Source organism: Gekko japonicus, unplaced genomic scaffold, assembly GCF_001447785.1.
Source record: "Gekko japonicus isolate JY-2015 unplaced genomic scaffold, Gekko_japonicus_V1.1 scaffold2193, whole genome shotgun sequence".
Taxonomy (NCBI): domain Eukaryota; kingdom Metazoa; phylum Chordata; class Lepidosauria; order Squamata; family Gekkonidae; genus Gekko; species Gekko japonicus.
In genome coordinates this window covers 71275-96477 of record NW_015168111.1, presented here as the reverse complement: position 1 = coordinate 96477, position 25203 = coordinate 71275, and the positions used below count along the sequence as shown (strand labels likewise).

General features: G+C 41.0%; 3 protein-coding genes across 3 annotated transcripts; 1 reads left to right on the top strand and 2 right to left on the bottom strand.

The window, feature by feature from the left end:
• Window positions 1-4369: 4369 nt before the first annotated feature.
• On the bottom strand, window positions 4370-5287 carry LOC107113518 (olfactory receptor 5V1-like). Its single transcript, XM_015414850.1, has one exon. The coding sequence runs from the start codon at window positions 5285-5287 to the stop codon at window positions 4370-4372; it is 918 nt and encodes a 305-aa protein (XP_015270336.1).
• Window positions 5288-10124: 4837 nt separating this feature from the next.
• On the bottom strand, window positions 10125-11906 carry LOC107113496 (olfactory receptor 5A2-like). The gene is made up of 2 exons (XM_015414830.1): window positions 11903-11906; window positions 10125-11038 (listed from the first exon to the last, which is right to left on the bottom strand). The coding sequence occupies exons 1-2, from the start codon at window positions 11904-11906 to the stop codon at window positions 10125-10127; spliced, it is 918 nt and encodes a 305-aa protein (XP_015270316.1).
• Window positions 11907-20143: 8237 nt separating this feature from the next.
• On the top strand, window positions 20144-21076 carry LOC107113495 (olfactory receptor 5V1-like). Its single transcript, XM_015414829.1, has one exon. It carries the CDS (start codon window positions 20144-20146, stop codon window positions 21074-21076), a length of 933 nt encoding a protein of 310 aa, XP_015270315.1.
• Window positions 21077-25203: the final 4127 nt, after the last annotated feature.

Sequence of the window (25203 nt, the reverse complement as noted above, 5' to 3'; positions counted from 1 at the left end):
ATAGTGTTTTTGCTTAGGGGGGAGGGATTTGTTATGTATTGACTTGAATGTAAATACTGACATGCGAATCGCCTAATTGAAACCTAATGTTAAGCTTCAGCCTGGGCTAGGATCCTAATGTAACCAATAGGAGTCCTAGCCCAGAGAGTGTCTACCAATCACTATGCAAAGCGGGACCGCTTGTGATTGGGTATTATATCTTCAACCTCATAGGTTGTTATCTGTACAGGGGGTGTGGCTACATTAGCCGGGAGTGTTTAAATATCGACAAGCCGGTGTATTTATTTCGATGGGTTCTGGCTGGCGATTGTTGTACCGTAACGGAGAAGTAACTGAGCTGAAGAATAAACCGCATTCTTGCTGAAATCACTCTCCGACTCTTTGTTAAGCGCACGACTTAACACTAATGAGTTCCCCTAGCTCTTTTTCTACGAAACAACCCCTGGCTGTAACAATTTGTTTGCCCTTGTGTAGGAGTTTTGAGTGTGCAGAGCTTGTAAAAGGCAGCTTTGTGTGTCATTCCACTGGATGTGTCAAACAGAATTGTTTTGGAGGTTATAAAAATAATAGGGTTGTAGTATTAATGTCTATGAAAACGTCAGCAGGCTCGAGTGTGAGTGGGCTTTAGAGTGCCAGCCTCATCCCCTCCCAATTTAGTGTAGTGGTTAAGTGAGTGGACTCTAATCTGGAAGAACTGGGTTTGATTCCTCACCCCTCCACTTGCAGCTGCTGGATGATCCTGGGCAAGCCATAGTTCTGTCAGAGCTGTTCTCTCAAGGACAGTTCTGGAAACAGCTCTCTCAGTCCCACCTAGCTCACAGGGTGTCTGTTGTGGGGAGAGGAAGGGAAAGGAGTTTGTAAGGTTTTTTGAGACTCCGAGTGAAGGGCAGGCTAAGAATCCAATCTTTAATTTTCTTCCGTCTGCACAATAGCCCGCAGAGGCAACAGCGTAGAGGAAGTAGTGTTGTAAACTCTCCCTTCGCTGATTAGTTATGTTCTGAAAGCAGTCTCATTCGTAATGGGGAGGCCACTTCCTTCACACAGTTGCACTTAGCAGATGACCTTCTACCAGTTGTTAGTATGTCTAAAGAATTACCAAATACTAGCACCAGGGCTATTTTTGGGCAGAAACGCACAGGAACAGAGTTCCAGCTGGCTCCCAAGTTGGCCACACCCAGCAGGAACTCATTAACATAACAGGCCACACCCAGCAGTAGAAACTCATTAGGATTGGCTACATTAGGGGTGTGTGGCCTAACATGCAAAGGAGTTCCTGCAACAACAAAAAGCCCTGGGTTTTGACAACAAACAAGGTAAACAGAATAAGAAGCAAAAGGTGGGTGTGGCTGGATGACCACACTTCTGGTAACATGGGAATGCGGCCTAATAGGCTAATGAGTGGTGCACTCAGGGGTGTGGCCTAATATGCTAATGAGTTTCTGCTGCTGGGTGTGGCCTATTATGCTAATGAGTTCCTGTTGGACTTTTTCTACAAAAAAAGCCCTGACTAGCATTTTATGTCATTGTTTTCTACTGTGAATTTTATTGTATTTATTGGTTTTATTGTATTTTAACTGTGTAAGCCGCCTCGAGCCAGTTCGCACTGGCAAGGCGGGATATAAATTGGAAGTGAATAAAATAAAAATAAATAAATACATTCAATAGATACATCAGACAGGATAATGTCTACAACTGTGAAGAAGTTAAGTCCTATTTAGAAATTATATTTTACAGATTATTATTTTATTTATAATAGCAATAAAATAATTTTCCATTTCTTTGGAGGGCATTGTTGTACAGATAGGAATTTTATTAAAAGGCAGTTACACTGAAAGGAAAATAAGACAGTCACACTCAAACATTATACATTACTTGAAATCCAGAAGGAGTAAACATTTTGAGTTTAGGTTTTGAAGGCAGGGTTGATAACAGACACTGACTATTAATTCTCAAAACAAATATGAAAACACCAAGAGGTATACTGAGGGAGTTTGAGGTGCAGGTTGCAAGAATGTGATGGGAGTAGCTTTTCCTTTTGGCAACGTGGAGTGGGGCTGTGGCTTAATGGCAGATCATCTGCATTGTCTGCAGAAGGGCCCAGGTACAATCTCTGGCATCTCCAGGTAAAAGGAAGACAGTTGAAACAAAGAACCTCCTGCCTGTCAAAGATGATAATGACCTTGATAGACCAATGATCTGACATTATAAGGCAGATTTATGTGACTTTTCAGGGGGACAGGATGTGGGGCAGAGAGATGCATCATCTACAGGAGAAGGGTTTCCCTTGCAAAACTGCCTTTTATTTCCTTTATAAAAATTAAATTATTTGTCCTCATTCAATATCTGTGATTTTCATTGAGAAGATAAAGTGTATTCAGAGAAGGTAATTGAGACTGCCTTACACTCACAGATATCCAAGGAAAGGTGCTTATGGTTTTCAAGGCAAGAGACGAGAAGGGCTGGTTTGCCATTGCCTTCCTCTGCTTAGCAGCCCCATTCTTTCTTGGTGGTCTCCCATTCAAGTACTGATCATGGTCACTCACCTCTGCTTAACTTTTGAGCTTTTATGAGATCAGACTGGTCTGAGCTATAGGGCAGCTATGGAGCCACAGTAATAATTAACTCTAAATTTATTCCCTGTCCATTCATGTCTCTCTTTAAGAAATCATATGAACCAGTCTGAGACCCCATAAAAAAGCATAAGATTTCTAATAGAAATATGATCTCTACAATCTATAAAATCCTATTATCTCATCAGAATGATACCTTTACTACCTATCAACTGGCATGGAATGCTGACTGCTCAACCTCTTTAACAGAACAAACATGGGGAAAAATTTGGTCCTCACCAAGCATGATGTCTAAATCTTTAAATATTAGGGCCCGGGCTCTTAAGATAGTACTTAGGTGGTATTATACACCCTTGAGACTTCATCAAATAAATATAGCACATTCACCTCTATGTTGGAGAGGATGTGGAGAAACAGCTGACTACATGCACTGCTGGTGGTTCTGTAAGAGAATCAAACAATTTTGGACAACTGTACTCCAAAACATTAAAGCAATAACAAAAATTGATATACCCTTCACTCCAGATTTGTTTTTATTAGACCTTTGGCAAGATGCTAAGATCCCCTTGTTGAAGAAGGACCTAATTTCGACTCTTCTGATGGCGGCGAAAACTGTAATAGCCGCTAATTGGAAGAGCACCTTGCCCATATCATTAAACCAATGGTACATCAAAGTATGGGAGTACTATGCGATGGAAAAGATAATGACGTCAGTGCCACCAACAAACACTTATAAGAAACAGTCAATGTTTTACGCAAAATGGGTAGACTTCATTGAGGCGACTTTAGATAAACCCATAGTCCCAACATCCTCTGTTCCACAACGTTATAAAGAAATAATTGCACTTTTTTGAGATATTTGTCAACGAGGAAATAGATAAGAGTTATTGAAAATAATTGTTAAGTCGTTGTTAACATATGGTTTGTTAGTTAAAGTTTATCATATTGAATTTGTGTATATGATAACATTGATTTGACACTATTTTTATTTGTAATGCTGTGTTATGTTATAGTTGAAAATTTAATAAAAATTATTTTTTTAAAAAAGCATGGATTTCAATGGATTTCAATTTCTATAGAACATAAAGGGGGGAATAATCAAAATAGTTTCTCAACAATTCATGCAACTTATTCATATTAGAGTGTTGGTCTAGGAGCTAAAAGACACATGGATGAATCCAACCAGCTTTTCTACTCAATTCTCCTCCAAATTACAGCCACCCACTCCATATCTCTTTCACTAATGTAGGTCCCATGATTCAACATAGTCCTTTTTATGGTCCCTCTACTTTTTTCACTGGTTTGAATCCCAGACATAGGTTCAAAACTCCACTCAGCCATGATCTATTGAGTGACCTGGACTGTTTGCTTTTTCCCTATCTAACCTTCCTCCCAGGGTTGATGTTGAGGATAAACAAAAGAGGGGAGAACCTTGTGCCATGTCCTGAGATCATTGGGTGAGGAGTAGGATAAAAATGCAATGGAAGTGTCTACCATTCTTGGGGTCTCTACCAATGGTGAGGGGTAAAAGTAAATTGGTACAGGCCGGTAGGCAGACCTGTTAAGAAAGAGACCAAAATAGTATCATTTTCTGATTTAAACCTGCTGAATGAGAGAGTGTTGATAAGAAATAAGCCTGCCAATTGCTAAATGCTGTCATTTTTATGAAGGGATCTACGAGTTTCTCACTAAGCAGCGGTAAATCACCATTAATAGATGTAAATACAAAATACAAAATCAACCACAAATAAATACCTCCATCTTTCAAAATGCAGATCATTAACTAGCTGTGAATGAAATCATATTCTAAACAGTTTCCTTACAGCTGTCTTCACCTCTTTGTTTTTCAGGCTGTATATGATGGGGTTTAACATGGGGGTTATAATGCTATACTGAATTGACACTAGTTTGTCTAGAGTGTCTGAATACCCTGAGGTAGGTCTCATGTACCTAATGATAGCTGTCCCACAAAACAGAAGGACCACAGTGAGGTGGGAAGCACAAGTTGAGAATGCCTTTTGCCTCCCTTCTGAAGAGCTGATATTGAAAATGGTGCCAATGATGCAAACATAGGAAGCTACAATGAGAAGGAGGGCAGCAAACCCTAATGTCATACTGAAGGTGAAAACCACCATTTCATTGGCAAAGGTGCTAGTGCAAGACATCTGCAAGAGCAAAGGCAACTCACAGCTGAAATGGTTAATGTAGTTGGGACCACAGAACTGCAAGTCAATTAAAAAAAGAGTATTGACCAGAGAATCCAAGAAACCAGATACCCATGCACCCACTACCATCTGGATACACACACGGTAGCTGATGACCGTGCTGTACCTCAATGGATTACATATGGCGGCATAACGGTCATACGCCATTGCTGAGAGTAAGAAGACCTCGGTTCCAACCATGAAAATAAAAAAGAAGATCTGAGCAATGCAGCCACTGAGAGAAATGGTCTTCTTTGTCACCAGGAGGCTCTCAAGCATCTTGGGAACTGTGACAGAGGAATAGCAGATGTCAAGGAAGGATAAGTTACTGAGGAAGAAATACATTGGGGTGTGTAGTTGAGGATCAGTCCTTATCACCACCATGATAAGCATATTACCTACAAGGGTTATTAGATAAATAGATAAGAATATCAGGAAGAGGAATACTTGGGCTGTTGAGTCATCCGAAAGTCCCAAAAGAATAAATTCGTCTACAGAAGTCTGGTTTTTCATTATATATTTTTTTCTTAGCAGACTTATGTTTGGGGAAAAAATGTGACAAATATCAAAAGTTGAATTATGGGGAACAGTGCTAACCAAATCAACTACACTCTAGCTGTAACAGACCAAGACATGTGAATAAAGGTGCATGTACTTTCAACGTTTATAGAGCTATTTACAATTATTTGAAGAGCTTTGGTCTGAACAGCAGCATGATGTAAAGCTCCACAAATTACTTGTCACAGTTTATGTCATCTTAGTCTGATGTTATTTTTTGGTATTAAAATAAATTTAGAAGCAAATTATACAAGGACATGAAATCCAGGCAGGATGACCCCATAACCACTACTGGCTTGGATTCAAATGACATATTAATGGATAGCTGTCCATTCTATCAATGAAACAAAACTTTTGTGTGTCACCCCCCGAATATGATGTAACTGTTTTTTTTAAAAAAAAATCAGCAAAACCACATACAAGAAAAACCTCATCTTGAGGATCCTCTCTTTCTGAAATTCACCCAAGTATGACATCTCAATGGAATTAGATCCAGATGGTCAGCCATGTTGGTCTGAAGAAGTAGAACAAATTTAGAGTCCAGTGGCACCTTTAAGCCCAACAAAGGTTTATTCAGGATATGATCTTTTGTGTGCAAGTCACACATATTTGAAAAAGTGTGCCTTGCATACGAAAGCTCATACTCTAAATAAACCTTTGTTGGTCATAAAGGTGCCACTGGACTCTAAATATGTATCTCATATGTATCTAAATATGTAGGTGAAAAACATGGAATAAATGTACAAATATATTGGTTATACACAGTATTGACGACACAAAATAACAAAATCACTTATAATGGAGAATCTCACCCTCTTGGACTCTCTTCATACTTATACATAGCTATCAGGCAAACATTCCCCTTACCTATGTGAACCAAGTCTCTGCCTTCCTCTTTGGTATCAGCATAGCTGTTGCGTTGTTCACAATATAGAGGAAAGTTTCCTTGTTTTTCAACAATGGGATTCTTCCTGAGAATGAATAGTCCTGCAGCAGAGCTTTGAGCTCTGACTCTCACATGCTCGTGTCCACAGTCACACAAGATGTGTGCTTGCCATGCTACATTCATAGTGAGAGCACTGAGGCAATAAGGAGTCTTCAGAAACCACGTTTTTAAAATGAGCTTGATCAAAAAAGAAACATTATGTAATCTCTGTAAATACCCCTGAGGGATTATGTAAGTATACCTGAGGGTTATTTAGTGGAACAAATAAAAAGCCTAGTATTTGGGGAGCATCTTAATGAATTTGAGATGTCATACATGGGTGATATAGTGCATAGGATTTCCCCTCAGCAGCCTGCTTGCCCCACTGTTTCAAAGGGGACAACATAGCTACTGTGATGATATGACATATTCTGTTGCTATTTTTTCTTCCTCTGTCTCAGAGCACCTGAAGGACATGATGTAACTATGTGATGTTAATTAATGCAGAAGACCCTGATGCTTGGAAAGATTGAAGGTCAAAGAAGACGGGGACGGCAAAGGATGAGATGGTTAGACAGTGTCATCGATGCAACGAACATGAAGTTGAGCCAACTTCAGAGGACGGCAGAAGACCGGAAGGCCTGGAGAGAGCTCGTCCATGGGGTCGCGAAGAGTCGGACTCGACTGTGCGACTGAACAACAACAACATGATGGGAAAACTGGAGTATTCATTAAGAGTTATCATGGGAAGGGTCTGAAAAGTAGCCTTCACATTTTGAATCTTCTTTCCTTAACTTTGGTGGCAGAAAATGCCACCAGGTTGCAGCTGATTTATGGTAACCCTGTAGGGTTTTCAAGGCAAGGGACCAATAGGGATGGTTTGCCACTGCCTGCTTCCAGTAGCAGCCCTGAACTTCCTTAATGGTCATCTATCCAAATACATATCAGGTCTGACCCTATTAAACCTCTGAGATCTGAGGAGGCCAGTCTGGGCCATCCAGGTTAGAGCTCCTTAACCTTAAGGGGGTACTAATTCTCACCACATGGATTATGACTATTTAGTGAGAACATCCACACACACCTTGTTTTCACTACTGGCATCTTTTGGGATGGGCACAGGGCTTCAGAACATGGATCATCCCAATCCACATGGCCAGGGCTCGTTTTGTAGAAAAAGCCCAGCAGTGACTCATTAGCATAATAGGCCACACCCAACAGCAGGAACTCATTAGCATATTGGGCCACACCCCTGACAGCACAGCTCATTGGCACATTAGGCCGCACCCACATGTTACCAGAAGTGTGGTTATCCAGCCACACCCACCTTTTGCTTGTTATTCTGTTTACCTTGTTTGTTGTCAAAACCCAGGGCCTTTTTTTGTAGCAGGAACTCCTTTGCATGTTAGGCCGCACACCCCTAATGAAGCCAATCCTAATGGAATTCTGCTATTGGGTGTGGCCTATTATGCTAATGAGTTCCTGCTGGGCGTGGCCAACTTGGGAGCCAGCCGGAACTCCGTTCCTGTGCACCATTCCTGCCCAAAAATAGCTCTGCGACATGTCTAGTTGCCATGGGAGGTCTGTTTTCAACAGAAATCTTCCTTAGGGATATTGTCAAATTTTTGACCCCTATGACTTTCACTCGCAAAATCCCCTTTTTTGCTCAATGAATTCTTTTAGTTGGAATTAAAATGTGTCCTTTATAAAAACTCAGATTAGATCACAAACATGCAGAAACAATAGATTCTCTCTGAACAGGTTTTCCATTGGGGAAAAAAGGAGATAGGCCCCCTTTCGACCCCTGGAAAGGGAATTCTGGGGATTTTGGGATGCACAACAGAAGCAGTCTGCAGGAGGATGTGGTCTGCAGTGATGAGGGATATCCAGTCTGCAGTGAGGAGGAAAATCAGCTGCTATTGAAGAGGAAAGCTGACCCAAAAAACATCTGTCCTACACAGAATTACGTATCTGGAAGACCATTTTGATCAATGGAGACTTGACTGTGCCTAATGGTGCATTATAGGTCATTGACCTTTACATTTTGAAGGTTGGGATTCAGCCAGCTTTTCTGTAGATGAAAAGGGGGGAAAGACTCCCCTATCTCCACCACTAAATGTTATGCTGGGTATCATAGGATCTGCATGACAAAAATTACGAAGGGCAAGATCTGTAGTCAATTGTTCTGTCTTTTAACATTTAGTATTGTAATCTAAAGGATGATCTCTCCCCATATGTCCCATTCACCAGCTATAGTTTTCAGGTTGCCATCTACTGGTTGTTTCTTTTAAAGTAGCCCGACTTCCATCAACTACAGTTTGTGTTTTTTTTTCTACAGGCTGTTTAACCTATGGAGTGGGATCCCTGAGAAGGCTGCCATCTTTAGAAGTCTTCATGAGATGGTGTGGGGCCCTTTTATTTGCCAGGGCTTTTAATGAGGTTAAAGGTGACTGTACATTTTATGGGCAAACAGGGTCAATTGGTAATTTATTGTACATGGTTGTATATTGTATATGGAACTGTAGGTTGCCTTTGGCCACAAGGAAAAACCATCTCCTTCCGTCTGTCCCTGTGTGCCAATTACTGTCATCAGGTAGTCATCTGTTGGCTACACTACCACTTAGGATAGCCCGTCTGGCATTGACCAGAGCCCAGGCCTTTTCCATTGTGGCTCCGGCCTGTAAAATGGGCTCCCTGGAGAGGTAAGAGGGCCCCCCTCCTTAGAGTTCTCCAAGAGGCATTGCCAGGACTTTTGAAGGGATTTGAATGACAGGAATTTTTAAGGTGGGGAGGGGAAGGGATATGGCAAATACAAAATTCAAAATCAACTGCTACTAAATTCCTCCAGGACTTTATTTCCTTTCCTCTTTTTTTAAAAATTAGCTCATTTGACCAGAAGGCTTAAGCTTATCAGCTTATAGGTACAACATATCAACAATTACAGAACTGACAGCATTACATAACAATACGACAAAATTCAAGACAGTAAATTACATATTCATCACAAAGTCACTATCTTCATGAAGTGTAAGACATATAATATATAGTTAAATAACTGAAATATTCCCTGTAAGCATTATGTGTGTGTGTGTGTGTGTGTGTATACACACACACACACACAAACACACACACACATTAAAAATACATAAGAAGAAGAAGATAAAATTCCGAAACCTTAATTTAAATATGAGTCCAATAGCCCTGCGGTAGATCATATCAGGAAGCCCATCGCGTCTTTTGTGGTTGATACAAAGCACATTTCAACAACACTTCAGGGAGATTACTGTTGTTAGGTTTTGCCAAGGAGTGTGTTATTTCTGAATTTGAGTCAGCCAGCAATGGAGATATCATCCAAGATTCCAGAGGAAGTTGATACTGAAGCAAAACAGGAGTAATCCAGAGGGACCTGGGGACTGCCCACTGATGTCAAAATAATAGAAGATGATCCAATATTTCTGTTGCACCGAGCACACAATAACATAGACAGTTCAAATATTGGATTTGGGCAAAACATCCCATGAGTTCTGCAATCAGGAAGGTATTTAGCTTGGCAAGCCTGAATATGGTCTATGACTATGGGTTGTACGGAATTTCACATACGAAGGGAGGGTCATGGGAGGAGGGATCTCAAGTGTAGGGGTGGAACATATATGTCTTGCGCAGGTTACTGTACTGGCCCGGTCATGACTGGTCACACTCAACCTAATCAGCTTCAACACTTCTTGATAATTTGTGTTACTAAGCATTTTGTAGGAGAAACCAAGCAATTCAAGTCTGTTATCTATATATCTCACAGATTTTTTTTTGTGCAATGTTAGCTTCCATTGACATGCTTTCAAAATCCAGATCATTGACGAGCTGTGAATGAGATCATTTTCTAAACAGTTTCTGTACAGCTGTCTTCACCTCTTTGTTTTTCAGGCTGTATATGATGGGGTTTAACATGGGGGTTACGATGCTATACTGAATTGACACCAGCTTGTCCAGAGTGTCTGAATACCCTGAGGCAGGTCTCATGTACCTAATGAAAGCTGTCCCACAAAACAGAAGGACCACAGTGAGGTGGGAAGCACAAGTTGAGAATGCCTTTTGCCTCCCTTCTGAAGAGCTGATCTTAAGAATGGTGCCAATGATGTGAACATAGGAAGCTACAATGAGAAGGAGGGCAGCAAACCCTAATGTCATACTAAATGTAAGAATCACCATTTCGTTGGCAAAGGTACTAGTGCAAGACATCTGCAAAAGCAAAGGCAACTCACAGCTGAAATGGTTAATGTAGTTGGGACCACAGAACTGCAAGTCAATTAAAAAAAGAGTATTGACCAGAGAATCCAAGAAACCAGATACCCAGGCACCCACTACCATCTGGACACACACACGATGGCTGATGACCATGCTGTACCTCAACGGATTGCATATGGCGGCATAACGGTCATACGCCATTGCTGAGAGTAAGAAAATCTCAGTTCCAACCATGAAAATAAAAAAGAAGATCTGAGCAATGCAGCCACTGAGAGAAATGGTCTTCTTTGTCACCAGGAGGCTCTCAAGCATCTTGGGAACTGTGACAGAGGAATAGCAGATGTCAAGGAAGGATAAGTTACTGAGGAAGAAATACATTGGGGTGTGTAGTTGAGGATCAGTCCTTATCACCACCATGATAAGCATATTACCTACAAGGGTTATTAGATAAATAGATAAGAATATCAGGAAGAGGAAAACTTGGACTGTCGTGTCATCTGAAAGTCCCAATAGAATAAATTCATCTACAGAAGTCTGGTTTGCTATTATATATATATTTTCTTAGCAGACCTATGATTGGAAAAGAAATATGACAATATCACATGCTGAATTATGGGGAATGGTGCTAACCAAGCCAACTACACATTAGTTATAACCAGGGCTTTTTCTTTTTCTTTTCCGGGGGAACACACTGGGACAGAATTCCGGAACCTATTTGACAATATTCTATAAAAAATGTTTATGAGTTTTCAATATACAGATTGAAAACTTCATTTCTGTCTTGAGATTTCTGGCACCTTTTTTTAAAAAAAGGACCTGGTTATAACAGACCAAGATATGTGAATAAAAGTGCATGTACTTTCAAAGCTTATAGAGCTATTTACAATTCTTTGAACATCTTTAGTCTGAACAGCAGCATGTTGTTAAACTCGATAAATTACTCATAATAGTTTATGTCATCTTAATCAGATGTTATTTTCTGGCATTAAATAAATATAAACTGATTTATAAGCAAATTATACAAGTACATGAACTTGAGGCAGGGTGACCCTATAACCAGCACTGGCTTGGATCCAAGCTACACGTTTTATTAATGTTTAGCTCTCCCTTCTATCAGTGGAACAGAACTTTTGATCCCCCCCCGTATATGATGTTCCTAGTTTACTCAAACCCCATGTAAAACACACACACACACACACACACAGCAAAAAACCATATACAAGAAAAACCTTGTCTTGAGGATTCTCTCTTTTTGAAATTGAGTTCAACTCTAGAGCAATTGCAGAGGAGCAAGAATTTGTAAATAAATTTACAAATATATTGATCGTACACAATATTGGCTACACAAAATAACAAAAGCACTTATAATGGAGAATCTCACCCTCTTGGACTCTCTTCATACATACACATAGCGATTATGCAAAAATTCCCCTTACTTATGTGAACTAGGTCTCTTCCTCCCTCTTTGGTATCAGCATATAGATGATTTTTTCTTGTTTTTCAACAATAGGAATCTTCCTGAGAGTGAATAATCCTGCAGTAGAAGTGTAAATTCTGACTCTCACAAGCTCATGTCCACAGTTACACAAGATGTGTGCTTGCCATGCTATATTCATAGTGAGAGCATTGAGGCAATAAGGAATCTTTTTTAAAAAACATGTTTTTAAAATAAGCTTGATCAAATAAGAAAGATTATGTAATCCCTGTAAGGATCCCTGAGGGATTATGTAAATATCCCAGAGGGTTACTTAGTGGAACAAATAAAAACCCTAGTATTTGGGGAATATCTTAATGACTTTGAGATGTCATACATGGGTGATACAGGGCATAGAATTTCCCCACAGCAGCCCACTTGCCCCAACATATCTACCGTGGTGATGTGACACACTCTGTTGCTGTTTTTTTTTTTTCTTCCTCTGTCTCAGAGCACCTGAAGGAAATGATATAGCAATGTCATGCTAATTAGTACAGAATTATGATACAAGAACTGGAGTCGTCATTAAGAGTTATCATGGGAACGGTTTGAAAAGTAGCCTCCACATTCTGAATCTTCTTTTCTTAAGTTTGGTGGCCAAAAATGCCACCAGGTTGCAGCTGATCTATGATGACCCTATAGAGTTTTCAAGGCAAGAGACAAATAGAGGTGGTTTGCCATTGCCTGCCTCCTGGAGCAGCCCTGGACTTCCTTAATGGTCACCTATCCAAGCATTTGCCAGGTTTGACCCTGTTAAGCTTCTCAGATCTGAGGAGATCAGGCCGGCTTGGGTCATCCAGGTTCTTTTTTTTATTATTTTATTTATTCAATTTATGAATAAATAGGGCTCTGGGTGATATACATCAATGATATAACAATAGATACATCGTACAACAATTCAGGTAGATAACATGTAATTAAAAACCTAAACTACAAGATGGTGTACTAAGAAATCTTATTCCCATACTGAACTGCGCTGCCACCCCATGGGCAGGGCAGGGGGATGGAAACAAATGAAACAAGGAGAAAGGAGGAGGGTGCCAGCGATGGTCATACCGTCGCGGTCCTCAATGAAAAGCCCAGTGGAACATCTCTGCCTTACAGGCCTCATTGAATTGAATTGAATCCAACAGGGCCCTGATGTTGTTCAGCAGAGAGCTCCACCAGGTCAGGGCCAGGACTGAGAAGGCCCTGGCCCTAGTCTAGGATAGCCGGACAGCTTTGGGGCTAGGGAGTCACCAGCAAATTATTATCCACTGGTCAGAGTGCTCTCCTGGGGACAAAACAGAGGAGACGGTCCCAAAGGTACGTGGGTCCTTGACCACTCAAGGCCTTAAAAGTCAGTACTAGAACCTTGAACCTGATTTGGTACTCCACTGAAAGCCAGTGTAGCTGATGCAGCACAGGCTGTATATGTGTCATCCATGGCATTCCCGCCAAGATGTGCACTGCTGCATTCTGGACCAGTTGGAGCTTCTGAGTCAGTCTCAAGGGCAGGCCACTGTAGGGCTCCTTAACCTTATGGGGTACTAACACCGCATGGTGAGAACCGCCACACCCTCTTGTTTTCACTTCTGGCATATGCTGGGAAGGGCACAGGGCTTCAGAACATGGATCATCCCAATCCACATGGCTAGTTGCCATGTTTGTTAAGACACTGAGGCTTTGCCATTGAAGATTTAACAGAATCTTCCTTAGGGATACTGTTAGTTTTTTGATCCCTATCAACTTCACTCTCAAAATCCCCTTTTTTGCTCAATGAATGATTTTAGCTGGAATTATAATGTATCCTTTATCAAGACTTAGATTAGATCACAAACATGCAGAACAATAGGTTTGTTATGACCAGTTTTTCCATTGGGGAAAAAAGGAGACCACTGGAAAGGGTATTCTGAGGATTTTGGAATGCACATGGGCCGATGCAGTCTGCAGGAGGATGTGGTCTGCAGTGCAGAGGAAAATCCATTCCACAGTGAGAAGGAAAATCAGATGATATTGAAGGGGAAAGCTGACACAAAGAACATCTGTCCTACCTGGGATTATACATCTGGGGGGCCATTTTGTTCAATGAGGAATGTGCCTAATGGTGCATTATAAGTCATTGGCCTTTACATTTTGAAGGATGCGTTTCAGCCAGAGTTTCTGCAGATGAAAAGGGGGGAAGGGGTCCTCTGTCTCTACCCATAAAGGCTATGCTGGGTATCATCAGATCTGCATGACAAAAACTATGAAGGGCAAGATCTGTAATCAATTGTTCTGCCTTTTAACATTTAGAATTGTAAACTAAAGAACTATCTCTCCCAATATGTCCCCATTCACCAGCTATAGTTTTCAGGTTGCCATCTACTGGTTGTTTCTCTTAAAGTAGCCTGACTTCGATCAGCTACAGTTTGTACGTTTTTTCTATAGGCTGTTGAACCTATGGAGTGGGGTCCCTGAGGAGGCTACCATCTTTAGAAGTCTTCATGAGATGGTGTGGGGCCCTTTTATTTGCCAAGGCTTTTAATGGGGTTAAAGGTGTTTATATATTTTTGGGAGAGAAGGGTCAATTGGCAGTTTATTGTATATGGTTCCAGTTTGGAACTGTAGATTGCCTTGAATCACAAGGAAAGACCATCTCCTTCCATCTGTCCCTGTGTGTCATCTACTGTTATCAGGCAGTTATCTGTTGGCTATACCACCACTTAAGATGGCCCATCTGGCATTGACCAGAGCCCAGGTCTTTTCCATTGTGGGCTCCCCGGAAAGGTGAGATGGGCCCACTCCTTGGAGTTCTCCAGGAGACCTTTCAACGTCTGCCTCTTTGACAGGACTTTTGAAAGAGTTTGAATGTCAGGCATTTTTAAGGCAGGGAGAGGAAGTTATTTGGGGCTCACCATTTTATCTTTGGTTTTAGCTGGGGATGTTTTAACTATTGTTGTAAACTGTCTTGAACCAGGAGGAAAGGTGGATTATAAATGTTTAAACAAATAAATAAAGGAAAAGGTGGGTTATAAATAAAAGACCTTAAGTGCCTTGATGACGGTATATAATTGCAGTGAATGAATAAAACAGCTGTCATCATTTGTTAAAATATGCTAACATGTTTCAAAGAACAGGTTTTGTTAGGCTAAGCAGCCTTCCCCTGGTTGTCATTATTTGAACAAATCCACCCTGATTCCAAACTCAGCCAGTAATTATGCCAGACTTGTTCATCTTCACTTGCAAAAGAGCTGCCATTATTCATCACCATCCCCTGATGTGCAGTAAGCCTCTACCAGGTTTGGGATGCTGCTGCTCCACACCAATTTCTCTACCTACCCCAACACAAGATGCGTGATGGGCTGTTCAAGAAACAACCCTCCATCACACCCAGAGTCTCAGGCTGTTTGCCAATTCTCCCTGCCCATCATAAGCAACCCACCCCATTTCTGCCAGAGTTAGGACCTAACCAGTCCTAGTTATACCCCATCTCCAGTGATATTATGAAGCAGGCGCGGACCCCCCCATAACCAATTAGGGAAACCGAAACAATTGCTGCTTGACCCCAAAGCAACTAGCTAATCCCACAATATCTCATGGGCAGGCAGATAACATATGTATGTCCCCTTTCCACCCACATAAGTTCCCAATCTGGCGAACATCAAACATTTCAACATTAAAACAAGATTTAAAATAAAATGTTTACAAAATAAAGTAATTCAACACAAAGCATGTAAACATAAATGGCACCAAAACCAGTGAGAAGGGCCAATAACAGTTATTGGGCACATGCCAAACCAACCAAAAAGTCTTCACTCACTGGCAGAAGACAACAATAGTGGAAGACAGACCCATCTCCCTGGCGAAAGAGTTCCAAAGTTTTGGTGCCACTACCAAGAGTGCCCTTCCTCAGGCTGTCACCTGTCTTGCTTCTGATGGTATAAAAGGTAAAGGTAAAGGTTCCCTTGCTCGAAAGCCAGTCGAATCCGACTCTAGGGTTGCGGTGCTCATCTCCGTTTCAAGGCCGAAGAGCCAGCGCTGTCCGAAGATGTTTCCGTGGTCATGTGGCCAGCATGACTAAACACCAAGGAGCCCGGAACGCTGTTACCTTCCCACGAGGTGGTACCTATTTATCTACTTGCAGTTTCTTGCTTTCGAACTGCTAGGCTGGCAGGAGCTGGAACTACAGACGGGAGCTCACTCCGTCATGCGGCACCCTGGGTCTCGAACTGCTGAACTACCGACCTTCCACAGCCTGCAGTTCAACATCTTAACCACTTGAGCCACCGCAGCTCCTCTCTGATGGTATAGGGGCCTCCAAAGCAGGGTCTCCAATGGTGACTAAGTGTGGATGGGTAGATTCATATGAGAGAAGGCAGTCCTTAAAGTATGCTGGCCCCAAGCCATATAGGGAACCATGAATTGGGCCCAGAAGTAAATTGGGAGCCACTGTAGATGGGGAAAGGAACAACATTTTTTTTTTTACAGGAGAGCCATGTAAAACATTTCATTCCAGATGATGCAAATTGAAGATGGGATCAATCCAAAAGTGTTTGTTTTTCCTTTGCAACCTCCCAGGTAGATTTCTAAAATCTCCCATATTTCTGAAGTCAGATAATAGCATGCAGCCACAGTTGAATGCAATATATTGATTTTATGTCTAATCATTGGTGCACGCTAGCTGCAGCCTGAAATAATTATTATGTCTGGCATCGATGCAGCAGGAACTAATATTTCAGTCCTAAACATAGTTACATCCGGACCTGGATAGCCCAGGCTAGCCCGATCTCATCAGATTTCAGAAACTAAGCAGGGTGAGCCCTGGATAGTATTTGGTTGTGAGACCTCAAAGGAATACCCTTGTCATCATGCAGAGGCAGGCAATGGCAAACCACCTCTGCATGTTGTTTGCCTTGAAAACTCTATGGAGTTTCCATAAGTCAGCTGTGACTTGATGGCCCTTTCTACCACCCTCCTAAATCCACTGAAGTCAATCGGTTTATAAGGGGATAGCATTCTATGCTAAGCAACATTTTATCACTCACTCTGCAGTAGAGTTAACTTTCAATTCGCTGTGCAGGTCCAACACGATTTTTGTTGGTTGTTTGCATGATTTTTGATCCTGACAAAAGGTAAGTCTGAATCCATTGTGCAGTAATTGTCTGGTGTGTGCATGTGTAGTTACACAAAATGTATTCTTTTATGATCGTCAAAATCCTTGCTTAGATATTATTCCATGTGCCTCCTACGGCTCCTCATCCATTTCAGAGATGGCCTTCCATTGTGGGGCACATTCCACTGGTGCCAGGCACTTTTCAGCTCCTTGAACAACATTGGTCTTGCATGCAAGGAAATGACTAGCACTAGAGAAATGGACCCCAGCAGTAGAAGGCTGTCTTCCAGATGGACAAGGAGAAATGCAAGCAGAATAAAGGTATAGGATCCAACGCAGTGGCTCTTTTAATGCCAGTGAACCATAATGACTTACAAAATAGCTATGAATTTGATTATAAATTAAACAAGAGGAGATTTCAGCCTTGTTATGTTGCACACCAGTTTCTTGGGATTTTCTACTTTCATAGGGTAGTTGTTTTAGTTAAACAGGAGTCTAGCGGCACTTTAAAGATTAACCAGATTGTATTCCAGTATAGTGTTTTGCACATGAAATCCCACAAATACCTGCCTAGTAAAAACCAGCTATGTCTGTCTTTAGGGCACCCACAGATTCCAGTTTATTCAGGTCTTTATATGGCCTCAGCATGGATGTGCTTCGGAAATTATTTTGTTTGAGAAATGCTGCAGTTTTTGTATAGCGATTTTTCCTGATGTTAATACTAATGGAAGATATGGTTTCTGAACATCAGCATACAATACAGCATATTGTTGATAGCATATAGAAGCAGCTGCTGTCTTTATTATGATCACAGCTGACTTATTTCTAATGTCCATGATCCAAAGACTAACTGCAAGTGACTCTATGCAGTACGTATTTTACATTAATACGTACACACATGCACACACACACTGCAAAGTTCTGATGTGTGTAATCAGCCACGTTCTGTTGGGCTGCATTTTAATAATGAATATTTTAAAATGAGTGTTTTGAAATGTTGATGGTGTAGGTTGCTGCTGAGTCCTGGGAGGAGATAGGTATAGCAGTTGTTGGACCCAGAAGCCAAGGTAGAAGTATAATACAAAATCAAGATATGGAGAGAGGTATAAAAATAAGGAGATATTTTGCAGAGATGTATGCAGTAAAGCAATTGGGGGGGGTTACTAAAGGTCTTGTAATGTGCTAGTTTTTTATTCCATCTTTCCTCCAAGGTTTGTTTGAATAGCTAGGTATCCGTCCCTCCATTTAATTTTCACAACAATGCTGTAAGGTAGGTTAAGTTGAGTGAAAGTGATTGACCCAAGGTCATCCAGTGAGTTTCATGGTTAGTGTGATGTAGTGGGTAGAGTGTCAGACTAAGACCACATTCAAGTGCAGTAGCACCTTCGAGACCAACCAAGAAGACCCTCAGGCCATGAAGCTCACTGAATGATTTTGGGCCATCACTCTGTCAGACTGTTCTACTTTATAGAGTGGTTACAAGAATAAAAAGGGAAAGGTGGGATGATGTATGTTTCTTTGGAGGAAGAATAGAATAAACATAGATGGTTGAGTAAGGATTTAAATCCAGATCGTCCCTGTCTTCATCCAGCACAGTAACTAACCCATTTTCCCGCTTCTTTTACTTTCTCCCTCCTTCCATTTCTCCTTCGTTTTCTCTGTCTCTCTCTTTCTCTCACACTGTCCTATCCACTTGTTTGATAATCTCTTTTTCATATGAAAAAGATACAATTTAAAAAAAGACGTATGTGAACAGCTTGTAAAGAAACCATAGCTTTTAATCCAGACAATATTTATGAGAGACTGGCTGTTGAAAAGAATATATTGAAGGGCATGAAAAATGTAAAGAGTTGTTTTAAAGTAATTATATTGGTTGGGAATAATGTCCTACATTCGTAAGATGTGAATAATAAACAAGAAAATTAGCTTTGCTTTTTGTTGTGCATCTGTGTGTTTTTATGCAATGTGGTGCCTTTATCATCAATAGATTATTCAGTTGTTATTTTGCTTTTTACAAGGTGTGTAAGAAATTAAAGATGGATGTATGCACTTCAGATTAATACATAAGTGAGCATTCATCTGTCAGTGATTTGTGTGTTAGTCTATAGAGCAAAAGAATAAACCCATTTATCTGTGCAATGCAGTTCATATCAAACAACAGGAAATATATCCATTCTGGAGCTTCATTAGATCAAAATGTGTACAAATCATAAAATCTCGCAATTGTTCAAACTTTATCCACATCTCTGACTATGGATAAACAATGCAGGGTTTGTTTCCCAACAATAGTCCATAACTTCTGGTTCTCACAAATATGTTGTATTTGAGCTTGGGGTATCTGACAAGGACTTCTCACTGCTCACACCATATTGTATCTTCAGGATAATCCTGTATGAGATAGGTTAGGCTGAAAGAAAATGTCTACCCAAATGTCATGTAAGGTAAAGGTTCCCTTGTTCGAAAGCCAGTCGAATCCGACTCTAGGGTTGCGGTGCTCATCTCCGTTTCCAAGCCGAAGAGCCAGTGCTGTCTGAAGACATTTCTGTGGTCATGTGGCTGGCATGACTAAACACCAAGGCGCACGGAACACTGTTACCTTCCCACCGAAGTGGTATCTATTTATCTACTTGCAATTTCTTGCTTTTGAACTGCTAGGTTGGCAGGAAAATGTCATGTAGTTAGCTTTATGGGAGAGTGGAGATTGAAATTCAGGTCTTCTCATTCCAAAGTCTAGGCCTGGAGCGAGTATCCTGTATAGGCTTATCTTCGCTGTAATCAAATGTTTGTACTATTTCAATGAGAGTGTAAAACTGGGGCAAGGAAGACAAGTATAAAAACTTGACAGACCTCAACATGGGCTGAGTTGACCTGACTAAATTAAACATAGTGTAGTCTGTGGGGGGTGGATCCTGCATCTCTAAGAATGCTAAGAACCTACTAGACATCTTTCAAAACATTTACATTTGGTGTTTAGGTATGAATGCACATGCAGAATGAAGATTTACAGATCACTTAACAAGAAGGCATTCATTTTTAGCAATGTATCATTTTCTCCATTCCCTCCCTATTTTCCAGATGGAAGAGTGTAAGTACAAATCAATGGACAATGAAACAGCATTGACAGAATTCCTCATCTTAGGGTTCTCCAGTCTACAGCACCTTCAGCTGCTGATTTTCTTTATCTTTATCATCACTTACATCTGTACTCTGGTGGGGAACATCTCTATCATTACCATTGCTTGCCTGGACCCTCAGCTTCACACCCCCATGTACTTCTTCCTAGGGAACCTCTCCTTTCTGGATATCTGTTATACCACTACCAATGTCCCTCAGATGCTGGTGCACCTGCTGTCTGACAGGAAGAGCATCTCATATGCTGGGTGTGTAACTCAACTCTACTTCTTCATCTCTTTTGTGGGTACGGAGTGCATTCTTCTGGCTGCCATGGCCTATGATCGTTTTGTAGCTATCTGTCACCCTTTGCATTACACAGTCATGATGAGGAAAGAACTCTGCCTTCATTTGGCTGGAGCCTCCTGGGCAAGTGGTTTTCTCAACTCAGCTTTGCACACCTATTTCACCTTCCACCTGCCTTTCTGCGGAGCCAATAAACTTAACTATTTCTTTTGTGATATCCCTCCACTTCTGTTGCTTTCCTGTGGGGACACCACACTCAATGAGACCATTCTTCTTGTGGTTGGGGTCTTCATAGGATGGACCCCATTTGTCTGCATAGTTCTCTCCTATGTCTACATAATCTCCACTATCCTGAAGATAAGCTCCTCTGAAGGGAGACTCAAAGCATTCTCCACTTGTGCCTCACACCTGACTATTGTCCTCATGTATTATGGGAGCTCCATCTTCACCTATGTCCGGCCAATATCAACATACTCATTAGATAAAGACAGATTTATTTCTGTCCTTTACAGCATTGTCACACCCATGTTAAATCCTTTGATCTATAGCCTAAGAAATAAGGATATAAAATGTGCTTTAAGTAGAACCTTTATAGGGAAAATATATTCACCTTGAAAGTACAGTTGTGTTTATTTTCCTTTTGTTTATATAAAGTGTATTGCTATATTCTACCCCCAAAGTCTACAATAATTATGTTAGAAAACAGCTATGATCTATCCCAGTGTAATTTTATTCAGATTGTATTAAGTAGCCGCTGGACAGTTCCAAATTTCATGCCTGGCTTTGTATTGTTGATTTCATGTTGGATAGGCATGCCATATTCTATGCCCAACTTCATCCATGGTTTGTATTGATCAAATCTGATCACAATAAAACTTAATACCTTTCTGATATTACCTTCCATAACCTTAGAACAGCTTTCACAGCTGTTGGCTATGCCAACAGTCTTCTTCTTCTTCTTCTTCTTCTTCTTCTTCTTCTTCTTCTTCTTCTTCTTCTTCTTCTTCTTCTTCTTCTTCCTGTTGTTGTTGTTGTTGGTGGTGGTGGTAGTAGTAGTAGTAGTAGTAGTAGTAGTGTTCCCTTGCAAAATACCAGAAGTGAAGAATTTTTCTTACTATTTTTTGTCCTGCCCTCTCTATCAGGAGCTTTGATCTAAATTTATTGTGGCATTGTATTTTATATGTGTATTGCATCCTTACATGTAGTATGGCCCTTAATTCATTGTAAACTTCAAGTTTATGTATGTTGTTGTTGTTATTGTCATTCAACCACAGTGCAGGATCAATTCAATTTCCTGAGTGCGTTGCAACTATTTCTGTAAAACTGGAGACATGAGTTGGAAATGCTTGATTCAAACCAAATGTCTTCATTACAGACTTACGTCTTAGTGACAGCACAGTGCCACACAAGAAAGAATAATGCCCAATACTGCAACAGTAATATTATAGTTTCAAGTGGGTAGTCATGTTATTCTGCAGTAGAAGAGCAAATCAGAGTCAAGCAGCACCTTAAAGACTAGCAAGATTTTCAGGGTATAAGCTTCTGAGAGCTGAAGCTCCCTTTGTCAGATATGATGAAGGTTGACTCTCAAAAGCTTGCACTCTGGAAATCTTGTTGGTCTCTAAGGTGCCACTGAACTTGAATGCTGCAGTAATATTAAAGTTTGCCATTTTTTTTTTTACTGACAAGTCATAGCTGACTTAATGGCGACCCTGTAGAATTTTCTAGGCAAGAGACATTCAGAGATGGTTTGCCATGGCCTGCCTCTGTATCCCAACCTTGTTATTCTTTGGTTGTCTGAGTCCCAACCACCCTGTCTGTTGGTTCAAAGAGGAAGAAGAGGAGGAGGAAGGGAGGAAGGGACTCTGCTGACCACCAAAAAGGCTATTGTGTGGATTATGGGATGAGCACAAACAAAAGCCATGTGCGAAGGGGGGCATGGTGAAGAGGAGAACTGAGCTAATTGGATTGAAAAAAGTCATCTTGATCCAATCCACCATTTAATTAATTTTGGTGTTTTAGATCTATTAATTTAATTTCAGTGAATCAGTTTTTGAAAAAAAGAAGTCAACCTTGAAAAATGAGCCAGTGTTTGATTTGAAATTCCTAAATTCTTGTGAAAATGGTTTCAGGCACTGTAATTTATCATTGTGGGGGAAAGGGAGTGATGTTATAAAATAGTGATTTCATAGAAGTCAAGCAAAGTATGTGAAATAGAGATTTTCACCCTGAATCAAACCTTCCTTCCTTCCTTCCTTCCTTCCTTCCTTCCTTCCTTCCTTCCTTTCTTCCTTCCTTCCATCCTTCCTTCCTTCCTTCCTTCCTTTCTCCCTCCCTCCCTCCCTCCCTCCCTCAATTTTTGGCCTATTGTTACATGTCTGGAAACACATTCTATTACAAATGCTCTTGTAATAATTGCTAGTATAAATTCAATTATATACCTCATCTGAGGACACGTAAGTTCAAATTATGAAGCAATAAATGGGCCATTTGTTGTGTTACTTTCCTTATTATATGATGACAGGCTCTTCATGAACAAAGGTTTTATATATATATAGACAATATTACAATATTTGTATATATACCAGCTTCTTTCTATCAGTGGGCTCCATCCAGCTAACTTTTTCAATTGAATCTTGTCCTGTTCTTCTTGCTAAAGCCCACATCTCTAATGCCTATTGTCCATGCATACCCCATGATCCTCAGAATAGCCCAACTTAGTGGTCAAAGGGGGTGCCACCTTTAACAGCACAAAGCTGGTTGGATTTCATCAAATGGGATATATGCTACAATTTTCCTTATTTAAATGGTATCTGAATACATAAAATATTATCTGGGTTACAGACATGATTTTTTAACATCCAAGCTATTGAAGTTTTCACAACTATCACAAAGCAAATCCTGTGGCAGCAGGGCTGACAGGATACTTAGGGAGCCGTCTTAACGTCTTGATAGTGCTTGTGGTCTCCAGTTGAGTTTGTTGTCCTTCATTGTGATTTTTTTTGGAACTGCACAAGTCAATCACACAGCTAACTTTGCCATTTGTGACGAATCAGAGTTACAAATGGGGGGTGCAGGTATCTCTGGGATTCCCTGATTTCTTTACAGTAGTGGCAGCAGTCCAGCAAGCTGCTCCTGAGAAAGACAACTTTCCCAGCCATGGCCGGCCCTCCCAGTTAAGATTTTTGTGAGACTGGTGGCACTGTGTAAACTTGCCCACGCAGGCCACTTCGTGCCCTGCCTGGGAATGGGGGGGTAGTGACCCAAGTCTTAAAACAGTGGTATGCCCCAGGAATCCATCTATAAGCAAAATGGGAAACCCAGATTTACCACACCTGCCGAAACCGCAAAAAGAAAACAAAGTGCCTACCCTTGTTTATTTGTGGAGCATTCCACCATCTTTAAACTGATTTAACACTTTGTAAAGGGTATGAATATTGTTTACTATTGATATATTTCGAGTTGAATTTAAATTTTAAGCTGACCTATAACCACAGGACTTAGAACCATCATTTATTGCTAATGTGTTTAAACGCTTGGGGCACTGCAGATTATTCATGCAGCACACACCAAGATAGCTCAGGGGCCATGGAAAGGAAGAATAGGTGCATACACGGATAAATTGAAGGGATTTGTGAAGCCTCAAGTTTAAAAATTTTTTGGAAGCATTGCCTCTTGCTCATTTACACATTAGGAATAAGGCTACCAGAGAATATAGGATTGATCTTAATTGTGATTTTGTTTGGAAGGTTTCCCTGTATATTATAACCCTCACAGGCTGCAAAGCCTGACTGAAGAAAATGATTATGTGACTAAATATATTTTGTTCCTCGCTACCCCTTTTAAGGTACTCTGAAGTCTAGAACTCCCTACCTGCCCTGGCTGATGTGGCTTGCCATGACATCCAACCTGGCAATCGAGTCTGGCTAATGACGCACAGTATCACCGCATTTGCTGGTCCATAACTGGGAAAGCCTCTTGTGCCATTTCTGGCAACCACCACTGCACCATAAGGATTGTGGAACCTGATGCCTGGATTTCACGTCTCTCACACAAGATGGGTCGTGTCTCCAGTGGAACCCAAGCCTGACCTACCAACAGCCGCTTCAGATGCCTATCTGGACCCGCAGCAGGTGGAAGGGACAAGCCGAGGCCCAGCCCCAGACCTGACACACAGCCATCAGTGTCAGAGCACCAGCAGCAGTTCCTGAAACAGCCGTTCCCCTTCAATGGGAACCCCTCGTGTTTGCATCCTTGCAGGCAACGTTTGCACGCCTGCTAACTGCACAAGCCATCTCGACGTGCAGAGCCAGCATTTCGTTGTTCCAGCCAGCATTTTGTTGTTTTAGCCTTGTTCCAGTTTGAACCAGCCTTTGTTCCAGCTATTGTTCCTGAACTTTGACTTTGTTCCTGAATAATAAAGTTTGCAAACCACCAGCCGACATAGAACTCTAGTGATAGTACAAGTGACTGTAGTGAGTTTGAGTTTAATGAACCAGGATTCTCCAGTGAACTTTCTCCATTCACCCCATTAGAGACTTCTAGTACTGACTCTATTGCTTTTACAGCAGACGACTTTGAACTTTTTTTTTTCTAACCATTTTCGTTTATTTGTGGGTTTCATTTTGTTGTAAACATTTTTTTTTAGATGTGTATAAGCAAGATTACTCGGGGGGATACTTAGCTAATCTAAATGATGAAGCATTGTTAGGTGGTTTTGTAATCTTGGTATATTTTCTCGA

Coding starts and splice junctions, on each gene's coding strand:
- LOC107113495 (XM_015414829.1), top strand. CDS start 20,144: ATGGACAATGAAACAGCATTGACAGAATTCCTCATCTTAGGGTTCTCC.
- LOC107113518 (XM_015414850.1), bottom strand. CDS start 5,287: ATGAAAAACCAGACTTCTGTAGACGAATTTATTCTTTTGGGACTTTCG.